Below are 17,291 nucleotides of genomic sequence, written 5' to 3' on the forward strand. Positions count from 1 at the left end.
AAGGGAAAATAATCTGAAAAAGAATGAGTATGTGTATATGTATAACTGAATCACTTTGCTGTACACCTGAAACTAACACAACACTGTAAATCAATTATACTTCAATAAAAATTTTTAAAAAGCCTCTAAGTGACATGGATCAAGTTATCTTCCACCTTGCTAAACATCTTTTAAAAGAACCTGTTAAAAAAAAAAAAAAAAGAACTGTGGAAGACTGAAAATGCAGCCAATTAACAGACTCATGTAATTGATTTGCCTGCCATTAAACAAACACAACTTATTTTCACTGAGGTTTGTTGAATTTTGGAGTGAATTTCCTTAAATATGCTAAATGTTTCTATTTTGCAAAATGTGTGCATATACTAATAAATATACTTCTTTAAAACTAAAAAAAGAAGAAGAAGAAGAAAGAGATAGTATCAGGTATTTAAAACCAGACAAACAGGAGTTTACGTATAAAAAAATATTCAACAGTCTTTAGGGGTGCAGATTTTAATGTGTACATCCCTATGGGGACCATTCTCTCCTTAGATATAAGATGCAAGTGTTGTGCAATGTTATTTTCAGTATTCTAATTTCTTACAAGTTCATGTAGCTCGTGACTCAAGTGCTCTTATTTCTCACAGAGTTATGCTCCTAATGGCTAGAGATGTTTGGAACAAAGGCTTCCAACAAATGCTGGTGGAGCAGCCTTCACTGTTCAACTTTCCTGACACAGGACAGCAGTGAACACATATAAAAATAAAGTGCTGGGGTCCTTTTCTCTCTCAAACACTGCCCCACAAAAAATAGGACTGATGAAAAACTGCAACAGGTTTGGCAGGAAAGTGTGAAGGAAACTGCAAAGGCATTTATTTTTTGCTTTATATGTTTACAGTCTTTATCTCTATCCCCTCCACATCCTTGTTCTTTTCTTTTCTTTTTTTTGGCCATGCTGTGGGGCTTGCGGGATCTTAGTTCCCCAACCAGGGATCAAACCCAGGTCCTCAGCAGTGAAAGCGTGGAGTCCTAACCACTGGAACGCCAGGGAGTTCCCTTGTTATTTTTCTTTTTAACATAATGCTGAGGTGGCTTTGTAACTGCCAAGCAAGGGGGAGCCCTGTGGCTGAAGGCTGCTATAAGTGCACAATGACCCCCGAATCTGTCTTCTCTATGCTTCCTCACAGGGAAAGACCGAGCTCCATCAAGTTCTGATGTGACTCTATGTGACAAGTGGTGACCTGTCACAGAAGGTTTTCTCACGGCAATAACTATGCGGCTCCTCTTCACCACACGTGCTCTGGTGGCAAGGACGAGCCTTTTCTTTCGGCTAAGGAGTGCCCTTCTAGTTACATTCAGAATGTCGGTCCTCGGTGTGTTCTTCTCTGCTGCTGACGGAGATGGACCCACGGGTGACATGGCTTCTCGTGGAGTTTCTCTACAGTATGAATCCTCCAACAATGAGCAGGGGCTGAAGGCTTCTGACACCCACTGCATTCACAAGGTGTCTCTCCCATGTGACCATTTGTGCATCTAAAGAGTGGACAAAAAAACCCTCTGAAGCATTCTTTACACTCAAAGGGTTTTTCCTTCCATTGTGGATCCCCTCATGAAAAACAAAAGAGCAAGGGGCGAAGGCCCTTCCTCTCAAGTATGAACCCGCTGGTGCTGCAGGAGATGTGACCTGCGTTTGAAGGCCTTCCCGCATGCGACGCACTTGTACGGCGTCTCCCCGGTGTGGATGACGGAGTGCTGGATGAGGTACGTGCTCCGGTGAAAGGCTTTCCCGCACTGGGCGCATTGGTAGGGCTTCTCCCCAGTGTGAATCCGCTGGTGCTGCAGGAGTTCTGAGCTGCACCTGAAGGCCTTCCTACACTCTGTGCACTCGTAGGGCTTCTCTCCAGTGTGGATGATGTAGTGCTGGATGAGGTGTGCTCTGTTGCTGAATGATTTCTCACATTCTTTGCATTCGAAGGGTTTCTCTCCAGTGTGGGTCCTGTTATGCCGAATGAAAGTAGAGCGGTGGGTGAAGGCCTTTCGACACTGGCTGCACTCATAGGGCTTCTCCCCGGTGTGAACCGGGCGGTGCTGCAGGAGGTAGGACCTGCGTTTGAAGGCCTTCCCGCATTCGACGCACTTGTACGGTTTCTCCCCAGTGTGGATGAGGTAGTGCCGGATCAGGGTGGAGCTCTGGCTGAAGGCTTTCCCACATGCGTTGCATTCATAGGGCTTCATTCCGGTGTGAATCCGCTGATGTCGAACAAGGTACCACTTCCTGTTAAAACCCTTCCCGCACTGCTTGCATCTGTAGAGGTTATGAATCAGGGGGCCTGTTCCTGGTCCCTGTGGGTCAGGGAGAATATCTCCCTGAGAGACTGTCTCTTGGAAGGCCACGGAGTGCACACCATCATCCATCCCCAAACCATCACCTTCAAGGCTCATTTTCCCAGGATGGGTCTCCTTGTGGGCGTCTGTCTCTGCCCTCAGTTGACCTCTCTGCATTTCCAAAAGCCCTTCTGGATCCCTGGTTTTTCCCAACCTGGAGTCCCTTGAAGATCCCAGAGTCAGGCTTCCCCAGAGCCAGGCCCCCTCAGACAAAACCGGCTGAGAAACAGGCTCTCTGGTCTGACGTTTTACTCTGTCACCTGAAAAGAATCCAATACACAAAGGGGGACTTTTGGTGATGCAACATGGAAGAAACGAGAGCAATACTTCAGTGGACAAATGAGGATGAAAGCAGCACCTCTGATATCTGCTTGTGTTTTTACATCAATATAACCTAGATTTCCAATTACTTTTTATGATCCTTGTACTCTGACACCATTAAAGGGAAAATATGGACAGCAGGCCAGAGCAGGAGACAGAGGACCTGGAGTAGGGGAGGGAGGACAGTGTCAGTAATACCGTCTGGGAGAGCATTTGCCCCAAGGATTGATGTATAGGTTCTACGAGAATGTAGGGAAGTGGCACCTAGCATGACTGGGAAGAAAAAGGGCATCTTCCCTGGGACGTGTCCCACAAGCTGGGTCTTAATGCAGACGTCAGAGTTGCGAGAAGGAAAGAAGGATGGGACACTGGGCTTAAATGGAAGGAGTGAGAGTGGGTAGACTCACCTTTGCAGGGTGCTTAAGAGTTAGAAGAAGAAAATGGACTATTACTCAGCCATAAAAAAGAACGAAATAATGCAATTTGCAGAACCATGGATGGACCTAGGGATTATCATACTAAGTGAAGTAAATCAGAGAAAGACAAATATCATATGATATCACTTATATGTGGAATCTAAAAAAAAATGAGGGACTTACCTGGTGGTGCAGTGGTTAAGAATCCACCTGCCAATGCTGGGGACATGGGTTTGATCCCTGGTCTGGGAAGATCCCACATGCTGTGGAGCAACTAAGCCTGTGCGCCACAACTACTGAGCCTGCACTCTAGAGCCCACAAGCCACAACTACTGAAGCCCGTGCTCTGCAACAAGAGAAGCCACTGCAATGAGAAGCCTGCACATCACAATGAGGAGAAGCCCCCACTCACTGCAGCTAGAGAAAGCCCACGTGCAGCAACGAAGACCCAACATAGTCAATAAATAAGTAAATAGGACTTCCTAGGTGGCGCAGTGGGTAAGAATCTGCCTGCCAATGCAGAGGACACAGGTTTGATCCCTGCCCCAGGAAGATACCACATGCCATGGAGCAACTAAGCCCGTGCACCACAACTACTGAGCCTGTGCTCTAGAGCCCCTGAGCCACAACTATGGAGCCCATGTGCCGCAACTACTGAAGCCGACATGCCTAGAGCCCGTGCTCTGCAGCAAGAGGCCACCGCAATGAGAAGGATGCGCACCACAATGAAGAGTAGCCCCCACTCTCTGCAACTAGAAAAAGCCCATGTGCAGCAAAGAAGACCCAACACAGCCAATTAAATAAATAAGTAAATAAATTTATGAAAAAAATAAGTAAATAAATTTATTTAAAAAGTAAATAAAATAAAAAATAAAAAAATGATACAAATGAACTTATTTACAAAACAGAAAAAGACTCACAGACATAGAAAACAAACTTATGGTTACCAAAGGGGAAAGGGGGTGGGGAAGGAAAAGATAAATTAGGAGTTTGGGATTAGCAGATACATGCTACTGTATATAAAACAGATAAACAACAAGGACCTACTGTATAGCACAGGGATCTTTACTCAATAGCTTGTAATAACCTATAAGGGAAATGAATCTGAAAATGAATATATATATGTGTATATACGTTATATATTTATATATACATATATACATATACATATTCAGTTACGTATATATGTATATATATAAAAATGAATATATGTATATACATATATATATAACTGAATAACTTTACTATACACCTGAAACACAACACTGTAAATGAACTATACTTCAGTTAAAAAAAAAAGTGCCTAGAAAATGGCCTGGGAAGTAATAAGTGCTATATAAGTGGTTGATAAATAAAACACTGAAAATACTATTTAAAAAAAAGAAAAAAAAAGGGAATTCCCTGGCTGTCCAGCGGTTAGGACTCTGCACTTCCGCTGCAGGGGGCCCGGGTTCAATCCCTGGTGAGGTAACTAAGATCCCAGAAGCCTTGCGGCACAGCAAAAAAAGATTCACAAGAAGAAAATGGCACCAAAGTCCTGGTGAAGGCCACACTGAAGGGGCGGTTACAGTAAGAAGAGAATAAAAATCTCAGAAGAAAAGGGGTGGAGGGCCACACAAAGGCAAATGGTACGACAGACAAGTTTCTGCTCTCTTGAAAGGTGCTAGTGTGGTGTTAGCAGGGAAAGCTCTGTAGCCAGAATGCCTCAGTTCGAGGCAAGGCTTGTGGGATCCTAGTTCCCCGACCAGGGATCAAATCTGTGCCCCCTGCAGTGGAAGCGCAGAGTCCTATCCACTGGACAGCCAGGGAAAGTCCTCCTTTCTTCTTTAAGTCATAATTTCCTCACCTGAGAGACTAGAGGACTCTGTTTCTCTAGCTGTCATGAGGGTTAAATGCGAAATGCCTGTAAAGCTCTCAGCACAGATCTTGACGTAGTGTATTTGTGGTGGTTAATTTTACATGTCAGCTTGGCTTAGTTATTGTGCCAAGCTGTTTGTCCAAACACCATTCTGGACGTTGCTGTGAGATGCTTTTTAGATATGACTGACATTGAAATCATCAAACTTTGAGAAAAGCAGGCTACCCTTCATAATGTGGGTGGACCACATCTGATCAATTAGAAGGCTGAGGGACTTCCCTGGTGGTGCAGTGGTTAAGATTCTGCGCTTCCAATGTAGGGGGCCTGGGTTCAATCCCTGGTCAGGGAATGAGATCCCATATGAATGCCACAACTAAGAATTCACATACCACAACTAAGGAGCCCCCCGGCCGCCACTAAGACTCGGAGCAACCAAATACATAAATAAAATAAATATTTAAAAAAAAAAGAGAGAGAGAGGAAAGACTGAGATGTCCTGGGAAGGAAGGGATTTTGCCTCTAGACTCAAGACCGCAAGCATCTATTCATCCACATTCCTGGCCTGCCCTGCAGATTTCAACATCGCTCAGCCCTCACCATCACATGAAGCCAAATCGATAGAATAAACCTCTATGTACACAAACTTCCTTTTGGCTCTGATTCTCTGAAGTCTAATATTATTCTTCTTATTGCTGTACTGGGCAGTTAGGATGACTGCAATACCATCAGCAAGAACAAGCCATCTTGTTCTACAGGCCAAAGAGAGTGGTCTCCGTAGGACCCAACCCTGCTGACACCTGGCCTCTAGAACTGAGACAATTAATTTCTGTTGTTCAAGGCACACCCACTCCCCAAAAAGAAAAAGAACAATAAAACCTATTCACATGATAGAGTGTGAAGTGTGGGTACCACTGCAGGAGGAGCTATTGACAAGGATGGGGCACCAGGCACCTGCCACAGTCCTAGAAATAGTCTAAATTTTGGGTGAGGTGGAGGATACTTCAGTTTATACATATGTAAAAAGTGAAGCTGATTTCCCACTCCTGGGCATATATTCAGACAAAACTCTAATTCGAAAAGCTACATGCATCCCTATGTTCACAGCAGCACTATTCACGATAGTCAAGACATGGAAGCAACCTAAGTGTCCATTTACAAAGGAAGGGATAAAGAAGATGTGGTACATATACACAATGGAATACTACTCAGCCATAAAAAGGAATGAAATAATGCCATTTGCAGGAACATGGATGGACCTAGAGATTGTCAAACTGAGTGAAGTCAGTCAGACAGAGAAAGACAAACACCATATAATATCACTTATATGTGGAAAGTAAAAAAAAGACACAGATGAACTTACCTATGAAACAGAAACAGACTCACAGACATAGAGAACAGACTTGTGGTAGCCAAGGGGAGTGGTGGGGAGAGCTGGATTGGGAGTTTGGGGTTAGCACATGCAAACTATTACATGTAGGATGGATAAACAAGGTCCCAATGTGTAACACAGAGAACTACATTCAATATCCCGGGATAAACCATAATGGAAAAGAAAATAAAAAAGAATATATATTATATATACATATATATGTATAAATGAATCACTTTGCTATACAGCAGAAATTAACACAACATTCTACTGGCCTCCTAGGTGGCGCAGTGATTAAGAATCCGCCTGCCAATGCAGGGGACATGGGTTCGATCCCTGCTCCAGGAAGATCCCACATGCCACAGAGCAACAAAGCCCATGCGCCACAACTATTGAGCCCATGTGCTGCAACTACTGAAGCCCATGCACCTAGAGCCCGTGCTCCATAACAAGAGAAGCCATGGCAATGAGGAGCCCATGCACCACAACGAAGAGTAGCCCCTGCTCACTGCAACTACAGAAAGCCCACACACAGCAACGAAGACCCAACACAGCCAATAAATAAATAAACTTATAAAGAGGGAAAAAAAAGAAATTAATACAACATTCTAAATAAACTATACTTCAATAAAATTTAAAAAAAGAAAAATTAAAAAAAGAAAAAGTGAAGCTGATTATGAAGGATTTATGTATATCACTGTACACGTCCAATATACAAAAATTAAGTAGATTTTAAAAACAAAAGGTATGTAAGTCAAGTATATAGAGTCAATCCTTGAATAACACGGGTCTGAAACCCACAGGTCCACTTATACTTGATTTCAGCCCTTTGTATCTGTGGGTTCTGCATCCCCTGGAATCAACCAAGCTCGGATCAAAATATCACACAATCTGCAGTTGACTGAATCTGCAGATGTGGAACCATGCATAGGGAGGGGGACAGCCCACCGAAAGGGACCTCAGCATCCACGGATGTTGGTATCTGCGGGGGCACTGGAACCCACCCCCTCATACAGCACAGGACAACTGTCCATCATTTCCAAAATGAGACAACTCTTTCAAGAGTTGTCAACACAAGTTGTGGGCTATTACAGACCTGAAAGCATTTGTGTTTGTTTTGTTTTTCCTCCAAGCACAAGCAACTTGAGTACATTTTTATGTTGGTTAGAGAGGAAATGAAGATAGACAAGTCAGAAAATAAGTGAAGAAAAAATTCCCTGAGAAGGCCAAGGCATAACGGAGGCTCTAGCGGACGAACTCGACACGATCTAAGACATCGTCCACAGACTGTAAGAGGGGAAACCACATGTGTGAAATAAAGAAGTCTTTAAGGGCTTGGGAGCAAGAAGGACATAGCCTTTATTTTTATGACACTGATTATAGTGAAGGCGGCAGCGACTAAGGAAGAGGCAGAGATGCAGAGGGTGTCTGAGTGGCTGCAGGAGCTGGTAGAGAACAAATGTGGGGAGACCTGGCAGAAATCTCTGGCACCATCCAGGCAAAAACAGATGAAAGCTGGGACTAGGGTGCTGGTGGTGGACTCAGGACACATGGATACCCTCAAACGGGCAGGCCTGGGGATGGACGGATGTTGGGTTTCATGGAGACAGAGATGCTGGCTGAGGTGTTGCCAATCTTCCAACCTGCTTAGATGGCAGGATGTTCTCAGCATGGGGCATGGGGGAGGGGTGGGAAGGATCACCAGGGTTTTCGAAGGCATGATGAGCTTGAGGGGCTTCTGAGACACGTAAGTGGAGATCTGGGATTAAAGAAATGGGGGATGAGGTGGCGTGTGGAACAGAGTGTCAGTGGTGCGGCTGGCCAAAGACACAGGAGGGCTGAGAAGCCTGAAGGACCAACAGAGACGAGAGACCGAGACTCATAGTGGATTATTCCAGCTGCAATCAGCAGCACAGATGTGGGGCTGAAAACATCAGACATCTGCTTAGTGTTCTTTAGGGCAAGAGAGACAGGAAGATACAGTGCAAGGGGTTGCTTCTGAGTATCTAATGAACAGACAGGAGGGTGGATAAACGAACGGAGAAGGTGGAAAAGAGTTCAATGCAGTGTATAGTGTCGATCACAACTTCACGGGGAAGAAACGCCCCTTTTCCTCTGAGTCTAGAAGTCCAGGGAAAAATGTGTGATACCACCACTAACTATGATTAATACAACTATATGGATACAGTGAGAGCTGACCTTGGTCGACCCTCTCTGTAGACAGGGCACTGTACTAGGCAGTTTCCCACATTATCTCATTACACCTTCAAACCCACTCACATGGAAACTAGCCTCACTCTGACTTCCTGAGAGCAGGGTGAGTAGAGTACACAGAGACCATACAAACTAAGCCCCTTGGCTCTTCTCCTTGGGCCCAGAGCTGAACCACACTCTTCAGTCCTGAGCACCCAGCTGCCGCCAAATGCCTAGTTCCTGCCCATGGGATACAGGGCAGTAAAGTATATGTGCATCCGGGTGTGACCTCTCCCCTTCCTCTCACCGCTTCCCCTCCACCTGCTGGATCATGTCAGACCAACCCTAGAGCGACACGTTTACGTCAGAAGGTGCCTGGGTCTCTAGATACAACTAGAGATGATCATGCTAATGAAGAAAGTCAGAAAGAGAAAGACAAATACCATAGTATATCAATCATGTGGAATCTAAAATATGGCACAAACGAACTTATCTATAAAACAGAAACAGACTCACAGACATAGAGAACAGACTTGTGGTTGCCAAGGTGGAGCGGGTAGGGGAGGGATGGATTGGGGGTTTGGGATTAGCAGAGGCAAACTATTATACAGAGAATGGATAAACAACAAGGTCCTACTGTACAGCTCAGGGAACTATATGCAATTCCTGGGGCTAAACCATAATGGAAAAGAATATAAAAATAGAATGTATATACATGTACAACTGAGTCACTTTGCTGTACAGCAGAAATTAGCACAACATTGTAAATCAACTGTACTTCAATTAAAAAAAAATTGAGAGAATAAACATTAAAAAAAAAAAGGTGCCTGGGTCGCTAAATAATGGTGTGGTCCCGAGCTGGCCAGCTGACGCACACTATACTCTAATGTGAGAGAAACCACCAGACCCCACAAAGGCTTTCACACAACAGCTCAGAGGCACCAGTGCCCATGCATTCTGAAGGCTGCCGTGAACCCACCTGCCCAGCACTATTGGCTCCTACCTGGGCACCTGCTATGTGGGAGGCCTCTCGTTACTGTCCACAGCTCCTGCCCATGCTCCAGCAGGTGGATCAACTCCGGTTTGGGAACTGGATGCCCTAGGGATGGAGAAAGAAATAGGATGTAGGTTTTTTTTTTTCTTTTTATAAATTTATTTATTTATTTATTTTATTGGCTGTGTTGGGTCTTTTTTGCTGTGCGCGAGCTTTCTTTTTAGTTGCGGTGAGTGGGGGCTACTCTTCGCTGCGGTGTGCAGTCACTGCCGTGGCTTCTCTTGTTGCAGAACACAGGCTCCAGGCGCGTGGGCTTCAGTAGCTGCAGCACATGGGCTCAACAGTTGTGGCTCACGGGCTCTAAAGCACTGGCTCAATAGTTGTGGCGTACGGGCTTAGTTTCTCTGTGGCACGCGGGATTTTCCTGGAGCAGGGATCGAACCCGTGTCCCATGCATTGGCAGGCAGATTCTCAACCACCGTGCCACCTAGGAAGCCCAGGATGTAGGTTTTTGATGAGAAGAATGAAACCCCTCCATCCTGTCTGGGACGTCATGACAGAAACAAGACCATGAATGCAGTGGTTCCCAAAGTAAAGAAAATGTTGATTTATGACCAGGAAACCAACGGCACAAACACCACTCCTGGGCCACAACTGCTGTAGAGAGTGGTGCTGTTTATCTACACAACTCCACTGCCCTTGGACCTCATCAGTGGAAGCCAGCCCTGCACAGGCACACGCCACTTTCACACACAGCCATGGGACCCGGGGAATACCCCAACAAAAATTAAAAAACAAATAAAAACAAAAAAACACAACAATGAAGTGGAAATAATGGCATCCACATCCTGCCATGTTCATGCGGGTGGCTCAGGACTGTGAGCCAGAAGCCGGTCCCTCTGTTGAAAAGAAAAACTAGCCACAAAGCGGGCCATGGCATACTCACTCGCACTGATCTGAGACCTTCTCTTGACAATAATCAGCATGACAGACAGAGAAGGTGGAAGGACTGGGTTTTGTACAATGTCCACCCAGGGCATTTCATGACATTCCTGTGCACCTTCTAAGTGATCTCCTGCCCACTGGAGGATCACGGCCCAGGCCACAGGAAACATGTGAGGATCACACAGACACCAGGGGCCTTTGAACCAACACTGTGCTGTTTAGGAAGATCCCTGGGTGGCACTGATGACAAATGCCATGTAGGGGTCTGCTTGACTCATCCTCTCTTCTGAGAACAGCCCTGCTAACTGGGCTATGGGGACATTTGACTCCACCAGGCTGGGCCAGTCGGCTTCCCTGCCGTGGAATCTGGAACAGGGACCTCAGACTGAGGCCCGAGGGTGCTAGGCACTGGGAATAGGGCTGGTGGTCAGGAGGACATTGTTTCTATTACACCAATCCCTGCTACTGACACAGGGAGACCAGGCAGGAGGAGAAGGGACCAGACAACTGCAGGGCCTATGGGGAGGAGCAAAGGTGACTCCTGTGACCTTGATCAGCCCAGAAATGAGGAGCCTGGGGTCCCTCACAGGCCTGAGAGCTGAGCACTTACCCAGTGAGACCAGGAGCCCACAGGTCTCCAGCATCACCTCCCGGTACAGGGTCCTCTGGTCCAGGTCCAGCTGTCCCCACTCCTCCTGGGTAAAGGTCACGGCCACATCCTTGAAGGTCACCACCACCTGGAGAGTCAGACACAGGTAGTGGTGTTGGTCTTGTGCACTTGAGTGGGATCAAACCTGTCACTCTGCTGCTGGTGAAGGTGTAGAGAGACCCAGGCTTGAATCACTGAGGCCTCCTGATCCCCAAGTTCTGTGTTGGGCTCAAGGGGAAGCAGATGCAACCTTGGGACATAATGCAGCTGTGGCTGAGGGGAAAACCTCCCGTGAAGGAAGCCACTGGGGATGACAGAGACAACGATCGGTGTTCCAGGAGGACGGGGGCAGATGGTCAGTGCGCTGGGAAGAAAGATCATGGTGATAATTCCAACAACGCGGACAGCAACGGGCAGCAGCTGAGCCTCCCTGGTCCTCACAGCCTGGGTGCACCCACCCTGGGCTTCACACTCAAAGATTCCTTGCTCTGGAGCCAGACTTGCAGGGCTTGAATCAAGACTCGAATCTGACACTTGTTGGCGGTGTGACCATGGGGAGGACATCCCATCATTTCTCTAAGCCTCGATTTCTGCATCAATACAATAATCAGTCCCATTTCACCAGGCAGTTGGAGAACTAAAGAGAAAATGTTACTTGGCAGATGCTGGACTGCCTGCACAGTTAAGTGTTCAATGTATTTTGTGACTTTCACTAATCCTCCCACAGTCCATGAGGTAAATGCCATCGTCACCTCCATGTCAGCCAGAGGACTGAGGCTCAGGCAGTTCTAGAAAATCATCCACAATCTCTAATTTAAGGAACAGAAGTGGGGGAATTCCCTGGTGGTCCAGTGGTTAGGACTCCACGCTTTCACTGATGAGGCCCCAGGTTCAATCTCTGGTCAGGGAACTAATATCCTACAAGCTGTGTTGCACAGTAGGGGAAAAAAAGGGGCGGGGGTGGGGGGGCCACAGAAGTGGGAATTGAACATCCACCCAGCAGAAGACAGCACAGAGTTGCCAAAAGATGGGCAGTGGGAGCCAGAATTAAAACAGCCAGGAAAAGACTATCCTAAGAGGTCACACTGATGCACAGGAAGAGTGGGGAGTGACAGCCCTGCAGAGAGCTGGGAACAGGGCCCCAGACAAAGGAGCGTGCAGGGGGAAAAGCTGAAAATTGGGCAGGAAGTTTGCAAGTTCAGGACCTTCTGGCCGAGTGCAGTAAGGGAAGAAGGGTAGGGGAAGAGGCATGGGGGAAGTCACGGTGCAGTAGGTTGTGTTTATTTTAAGTATAATGGGAGTAGGAGTAGGAGGACCCATTCCTTCATTTAACGATTTATTGGGCACCTTTTAGAAGCCAGGCTGTTCTAGGTCTTGGTAGAGAGCAGCAACAGGCGCTCACGTTCTAGGGCTGGAATGAGATGCAAAACAAGCAACTAAATAAAAGAGCAAAGCAATGTCAGAGGGACCTAAAGGTTCCAAAGTCAAGAAAATAGAGCGAGAAGACTAAAGAGGCTACAGCCTGCTTCAGATGGGGCACCAGTGAGGAAGGGAGCCAAGTGGGTGGGAAATTAACAAATAAGACAAGTCCTGACAGCGCTCAGGACTTGATGAGGGTACTCAGGGCGACGGCTATGGAGTTATTCAGGACCGCTTGTGTTTTCCTGTCCCAGCGGACACCACACTCCTGCACACTGCAGTCGCTGACCATATATAACTGAACCTCAAACAGGAAAAGACTCACGACTGTTAGTGGAAGCCAGTTCCAGGCTGTAAACTGAAACATAAACTCCTCGCCCTTCTGGGCACCCTGCCTGTCCCGACACCTTTTCTGTCCTAGCCAAGTTGCTGCGGGCTACTCCTGCCTCTTCCTCACCCCAGCAGGTACAGGACAGGGAAACCCAAGGGTCAGATTCCCCCAGGCATGAGCCTCGAAGATCAACAAAGGCTCAGGAGGCACGTCAGTGCAAAGAAACAGAGTGATGCTCCCTGGACCGTGCTGGACACTGGGGGATACACGGCACCCACCTGCCTTTTCTAGTTCCCTCAACCCAGCTGGAGGAACTTTCATACAAAAGCCAAGGACAGGGACTTCTCTGGCGGTCCAGCGGTTAAGACTCTGCGCTCCCAATTCAGGGGCACAGCTTCCATCCTCGGTACAGGAACTAGGATCCCGCATTCCTCACAGCGCAGCCAACGGAAAAAACAAACGCACAAGGGCAGCAGGGGAAGTTGCTCAAGGTCCTCGGCTCGGGAAGGGGCGCGGCCGCACCTCACAGAAGGGTCTCCAGACTCTGCGGCCTGACTCCTCCCTGCGGGGCCTTCCACGCCAGGCGCGTGGCGTCCGGGGGAGTCTGGGAGCCACCTCTCGCCCTTCCACACAGTGTCCCGCTGACGGACAGACACGGGACCCTCCGCAGGAAGCCCCCAACCTACATTCGCACCCGGAGCACAGCGACCGCATCCCGAGGCTCCGACACACCACGGCCTGGAGAGGACACGGCGACGAGTCCCCGGACACAGCCAGGCTGCACCAGCGCGCCCCGGCCACGTGGGTGGGGACGGAGCGGGCGTGGCCCGGCGCGCCGTCCACTCACCTGCGCCGGGGTCACCAGCGCCGCCATCGCCCCGCGGGGAGCGCCGGGCCGCGCGAGGGCGCCGGGGAGCGGGGGGCGCGGTGCGCTTCGCCGACCCTCCCCAGGCGGTACAGAGGCGCAGGTGGGCCCGCCTTGCTGTCCTCCCCGCTCACTCCCAACGACCCGGGTAGAAGTCACCTAAGATAGAAACCGAACCACCCCACCACCAACAAACGGCCTCCCGGGCGACGCAGGAAGTCCCGCCCCTGACAACGAGGCCAGCAGCGCCCCTTTTCTGTGACGTCATCAGTCCGGCGATCGCAGCCATCCCGCGTAGCATCGCCTTCCGGGTAATGTAGTTTTTGTCCTGCACCGTCCAGGGGAGGGAGTCTCTGCTCCTTGTACGTGCCAATGGTCCAGAGGCCTAGGCTGTAGCTGGCAAAGGGCCTGCAGAGGCTTCAACGAAGGAGGCGACGCATTGGCTGTTTCTAAAGGGGCCGCATGCCGGTTTCTCTGTTGTGTTTTCTATATCTTGTCATTTAACATGCTCCTAACTGAGCAAGTGGGCATACTGTATGGTAGACTTTTTAAACTTCTTATTCTGCTGCCTCACCATCCCCACAGTCTGTGAGCACCCCACTCAGGTGACTGGGTACCAGAGTGATGAGGCTGTGGCCCCTGACACAAGCTCCCCTATTTGTCCTCTCTTGTGACCTAGCAACATTCCTATGCACCAGTGAAATCCCCTCATGACATTGGCCTGTGTACTCCCCCTGACCTTGTCTAGGGGCCCTCCCTCTCTGTTTCTCTCTCTCACTCTGTTTCTCTCTCTGAGCTCTCCTCCTGCTTGGTTGAGTCGGCTCCCGGCATATCATGATATCACTCAGATACAAAGTACCTACAGTCATAGATGTGAACTAATAAACATTATCTTGCTACTGTTCAAATACATGCAGACTACAGTTTTACAATCAGTTTTGTGAGTTTCAGTGCATTTGCTCAGCGTCAAGAGAGAAAGGACTTCACACATGTCCATTACTGAGATGTTGTGGAAGAAGAGGTTGAGTGTCCCTTAAACAGGTGGACAATAGAAAAACTTTGCTTTCTATAAATGTTTAAATAATTTTATGAAGTTCCTCAAAAGTATGTTTGGAACATATGCAGAAGATTTATTTTACAAAAAGTGAAAGTGCTTTAACATAAATTATAAATTTAAGTTTATGTTATTATCCAAATATCTTCATATTTATTCTGTCCTTCCTGTTTTTTGAAAACATAATCCCTTTAAGGGGAGACATTATATTGTAGACTACATTCAGCAAGTAGGAATCCAAAGAAAAACCTTAACACACACATTGCAATGTCACTAAGTCACAAAATGCCTGCTTTCAATAGTTGGCAACCAACAAATATTATCGTATTATCCTCCAACTTCCTATGGATCGAAACTTCAGAGATAATTTTGTAGGCTTCAGTATATGCATTCAAGGTGAGACAGGCTGGGACCTGGGACCTGGGACTCTTCGCTGCAGTGCTTGCACCTGGACAAATGTCTTAAGCAACAGATACAAAGAAACTATAAGGGACTAAAAATAACTGGGTACATGTGCAGTTAGGGAAAATTATGAACAGCAAGATACAAAAGGCCAAAAACCCAACTGCCACTTCTGAAGTGTCAAGAGCAAAAGCAAAGTACTGTGAATAAGCCCTACACAAAGCACCACCAAGGGGGTAGGCAGACCACCTAAGCCACCCCTCCATTCCAACCTACGGTTCGGCACCTACCCTCATCCCATTTAAGGGACCAGTTCACCCCCACCTCAGAGAGCAAGCAAGGGAAACTGTTACTTGCTTTCCCTCCCTAGCGCTGCATGTAGCAGGAGACCCACTAAAGCCTTGCCTGAATTTCTTGTCTAGCCTCTGATCAATTTCTATTGATTAAGGAGGACAAGAACCCTGGTCAGTAACAAAGAGATAAGAAAGAAAAAATTTCAGCCAGGATCATGACAGGGGAAATGGATGACAGCAGTAAGGAGGCCTATAAGGAAGTAGATGATTTGGTATCTGCCTGTTTCCCATACAAAATAATTCTTTTCTGCATGGGTACGTGTCAGTATTTGTGTTGAAACCCCAGCAAGCCCAGCTATTTTTTTAAAGGTTTTTTGGGGGGGGAGGATGTGGACCCTTTTTTAAAGTCTTTTATTGAATTTGTTACAATTTTTTGGGGGGATGGGGAGCCCACCTCACAGCATGCAGAATCTTGGTTCCCTGAGCAGAGATCAAAACCATGCCCACTGCAGTGGAAGTGCAGAGTCTTAACCACTGGACCACCAGGGAGTCCCTGAATTTGTTACAATGTTGCTTCTGTTTTTTTTATTTTTTTGGGGGTACATCAGGTTCAATCATCTGTTTCCATACACACATTTGCTTCTGTTTTATGGGTTTTTATTTTTTTGGGGGGTACACCAGGTTCAATCAACTGTTTTTATACATATGGGTTTTTTTTTATTTTTGTTTTTGTGGTCCAGAGGGGTGGGGCATCTTAGCTCCCTATCCAGGGATCAACCTGCACCCCCTGCACTGGAAAGCAAAGTCTTAACCACTGGACCACCATGGAAGTCCCTAGCCCACCTATTTTTTCCATTAAATATTTCTAACTCAATTTCCTGAAATAGATACTGCTATGGTCTCAACATTTGTGTCTTCCTCAATTCATATGTTCAAAACCTAATGCCTGACGTGATGGTATTAGGAAATAAGGAACTGAGAAGTGGTTAGCTCATGAGGGCTCTACTCTCATGAATGGAATTAGCGTCCTTATAAAAGAGGCCCCAGGGACTTCCCTGGTGGTGCACTGGTTAGGAATCTGCCTGCCTATGCAAGGGACATGGGTACAATCCCTGGTCTAGGAAGGTCCCATGTGCCGTGGAGCAACAAAGCCTGTTTGCCACAACTACTGAGACTGCGCTCTAGAGCCTGCGAGACACAACTACTGAAGCCTGCGTACCTAAAGCCCATGCTCTGAAACAAGAGAAGCCACCGAAATGAGAAGTCTGCGTACCACAATGAAGACCCAACACAGCCAATAAATAAATAAATACATTTTCTAAAAGTTTAAAAAAATAAAAAATAAAAGAGGCCCCAGAAAGTCCCCATCCCTTCCCGTCATGTGAGGACATAGCATGAAGGAGGCTGTCTATGAACCAGGATGTGGGCTTTCACCAGACACTGTGTCTGCCAGCACCTTGAGATTGGACTCGCAGCTTCCAGTACTGTGGGAAATAAATGTCTGTTGTTTATAAGCCACCCAATCTATGGTATTTTCTTATAGCAGTTTTGAATAGACTAAGACAAATACAATTAATTTTTAAAAATGACACATCTGAAAAAAAAAGCAACTGGACCAACTGCTATTGCCTACTAGGACATTGGCTGCCATGACCACAGTCTGAGCATGTGTGCAACAGGGGCATCTTATCCCCAAGAGAGAAACATTTGTTATTGTTTGAGGATGATGTTAGTGCTCCAAATAATTATCCTGAAAATTGCTAAAGGGTGAACAGATCTAGCCCTTTTCTTTTCTTTTCTTTTTTTGGCTGCATTTGG

The 17,291-nt window shown here is 47.1% G+C and overlaps 1 protein-coding gene across 2 annotated transcripts; it reads right to left on the reverse strand.

Annotated features, from left to right (window-relative positions):
- Positions 1–214: 214 nt before the first annotated feature.
- Positions 215–13,923, reverse strand: ZNF550 (zinc finger protein 550). 2 transcript variants are annotated; one of them, XM_057719731.1, is made up of 4 exons: positions 13,707–13,923; positions 11,071–11,197; positions 9,525–9,620; positions 215–2,624 (listed from the first exon to the last, which is right to left on the reverse strand). In XM_057719731.1, the coding sequence occupies exons 1-4, from the start codon at positions 13,731–13,733 to the stop codon at positions 1,627–1,629; spliced, it is 1,248 nt and encodes a 415-aa protein (XP_057575714.1). In that variant the 5' UTR covers positions 13,734–13,923; the 3' UTR covers positions 215–1,626. The 2 variants fall into 2 exon arrangements, with proteins under 2 accessions (XP_057575714.1, XP_057575715.1); XM_057719732.1 differs by lacking the exons at positions 9,525–9,620; positions 11,071–11,197; positions 13,707–13,923 and adding an exon at positions 3,285–4,350.
- Between the last annotated feature and the right edge of the window lie 3,368 nt (positions 13,924–17,291).

The sequence above is a fragment of the Hippopotamus amphibius genome, unplaced genomic scaffold, assembly GCF_030028045.1.
Source record: "Hippopotamus amphibius kiboko isolate mHipAmp2 unplaced genomic scaffold, mHipAmp2.hap2 H_1, whole genome shotgun sequence".
NCBI classification, from domain to species: domain Eukaryota; kingdom Metazoa; phylum Chordata; class Mammalia; order Artiodactyla; family Hippopotamidae; genus Hippopotamus; species Hippopotamus amphibius.

Coding starts and splice junctions, on each gene's coding strand:
- ZNF550 (XM_057719731.1), bottom strand. CDS start 13,733: ATGGCGGCGCTGGTGACCCCGGCGCAG. Junction 11,198..13,706: donor CGCTGGTGACCCCGGCGCAG/GTGAGTGGACGG, acceptor CTGACTCTCCAG/GTGGTGGTGACCTTCAAGGA. Junction 9,621..11,070: donor TGGGCTCCTGGTCTCACTGG/GTAAGTGCTCAG, acceptor CTCCATCCCTAG/GGCATCCAGTTCCCAAACCG.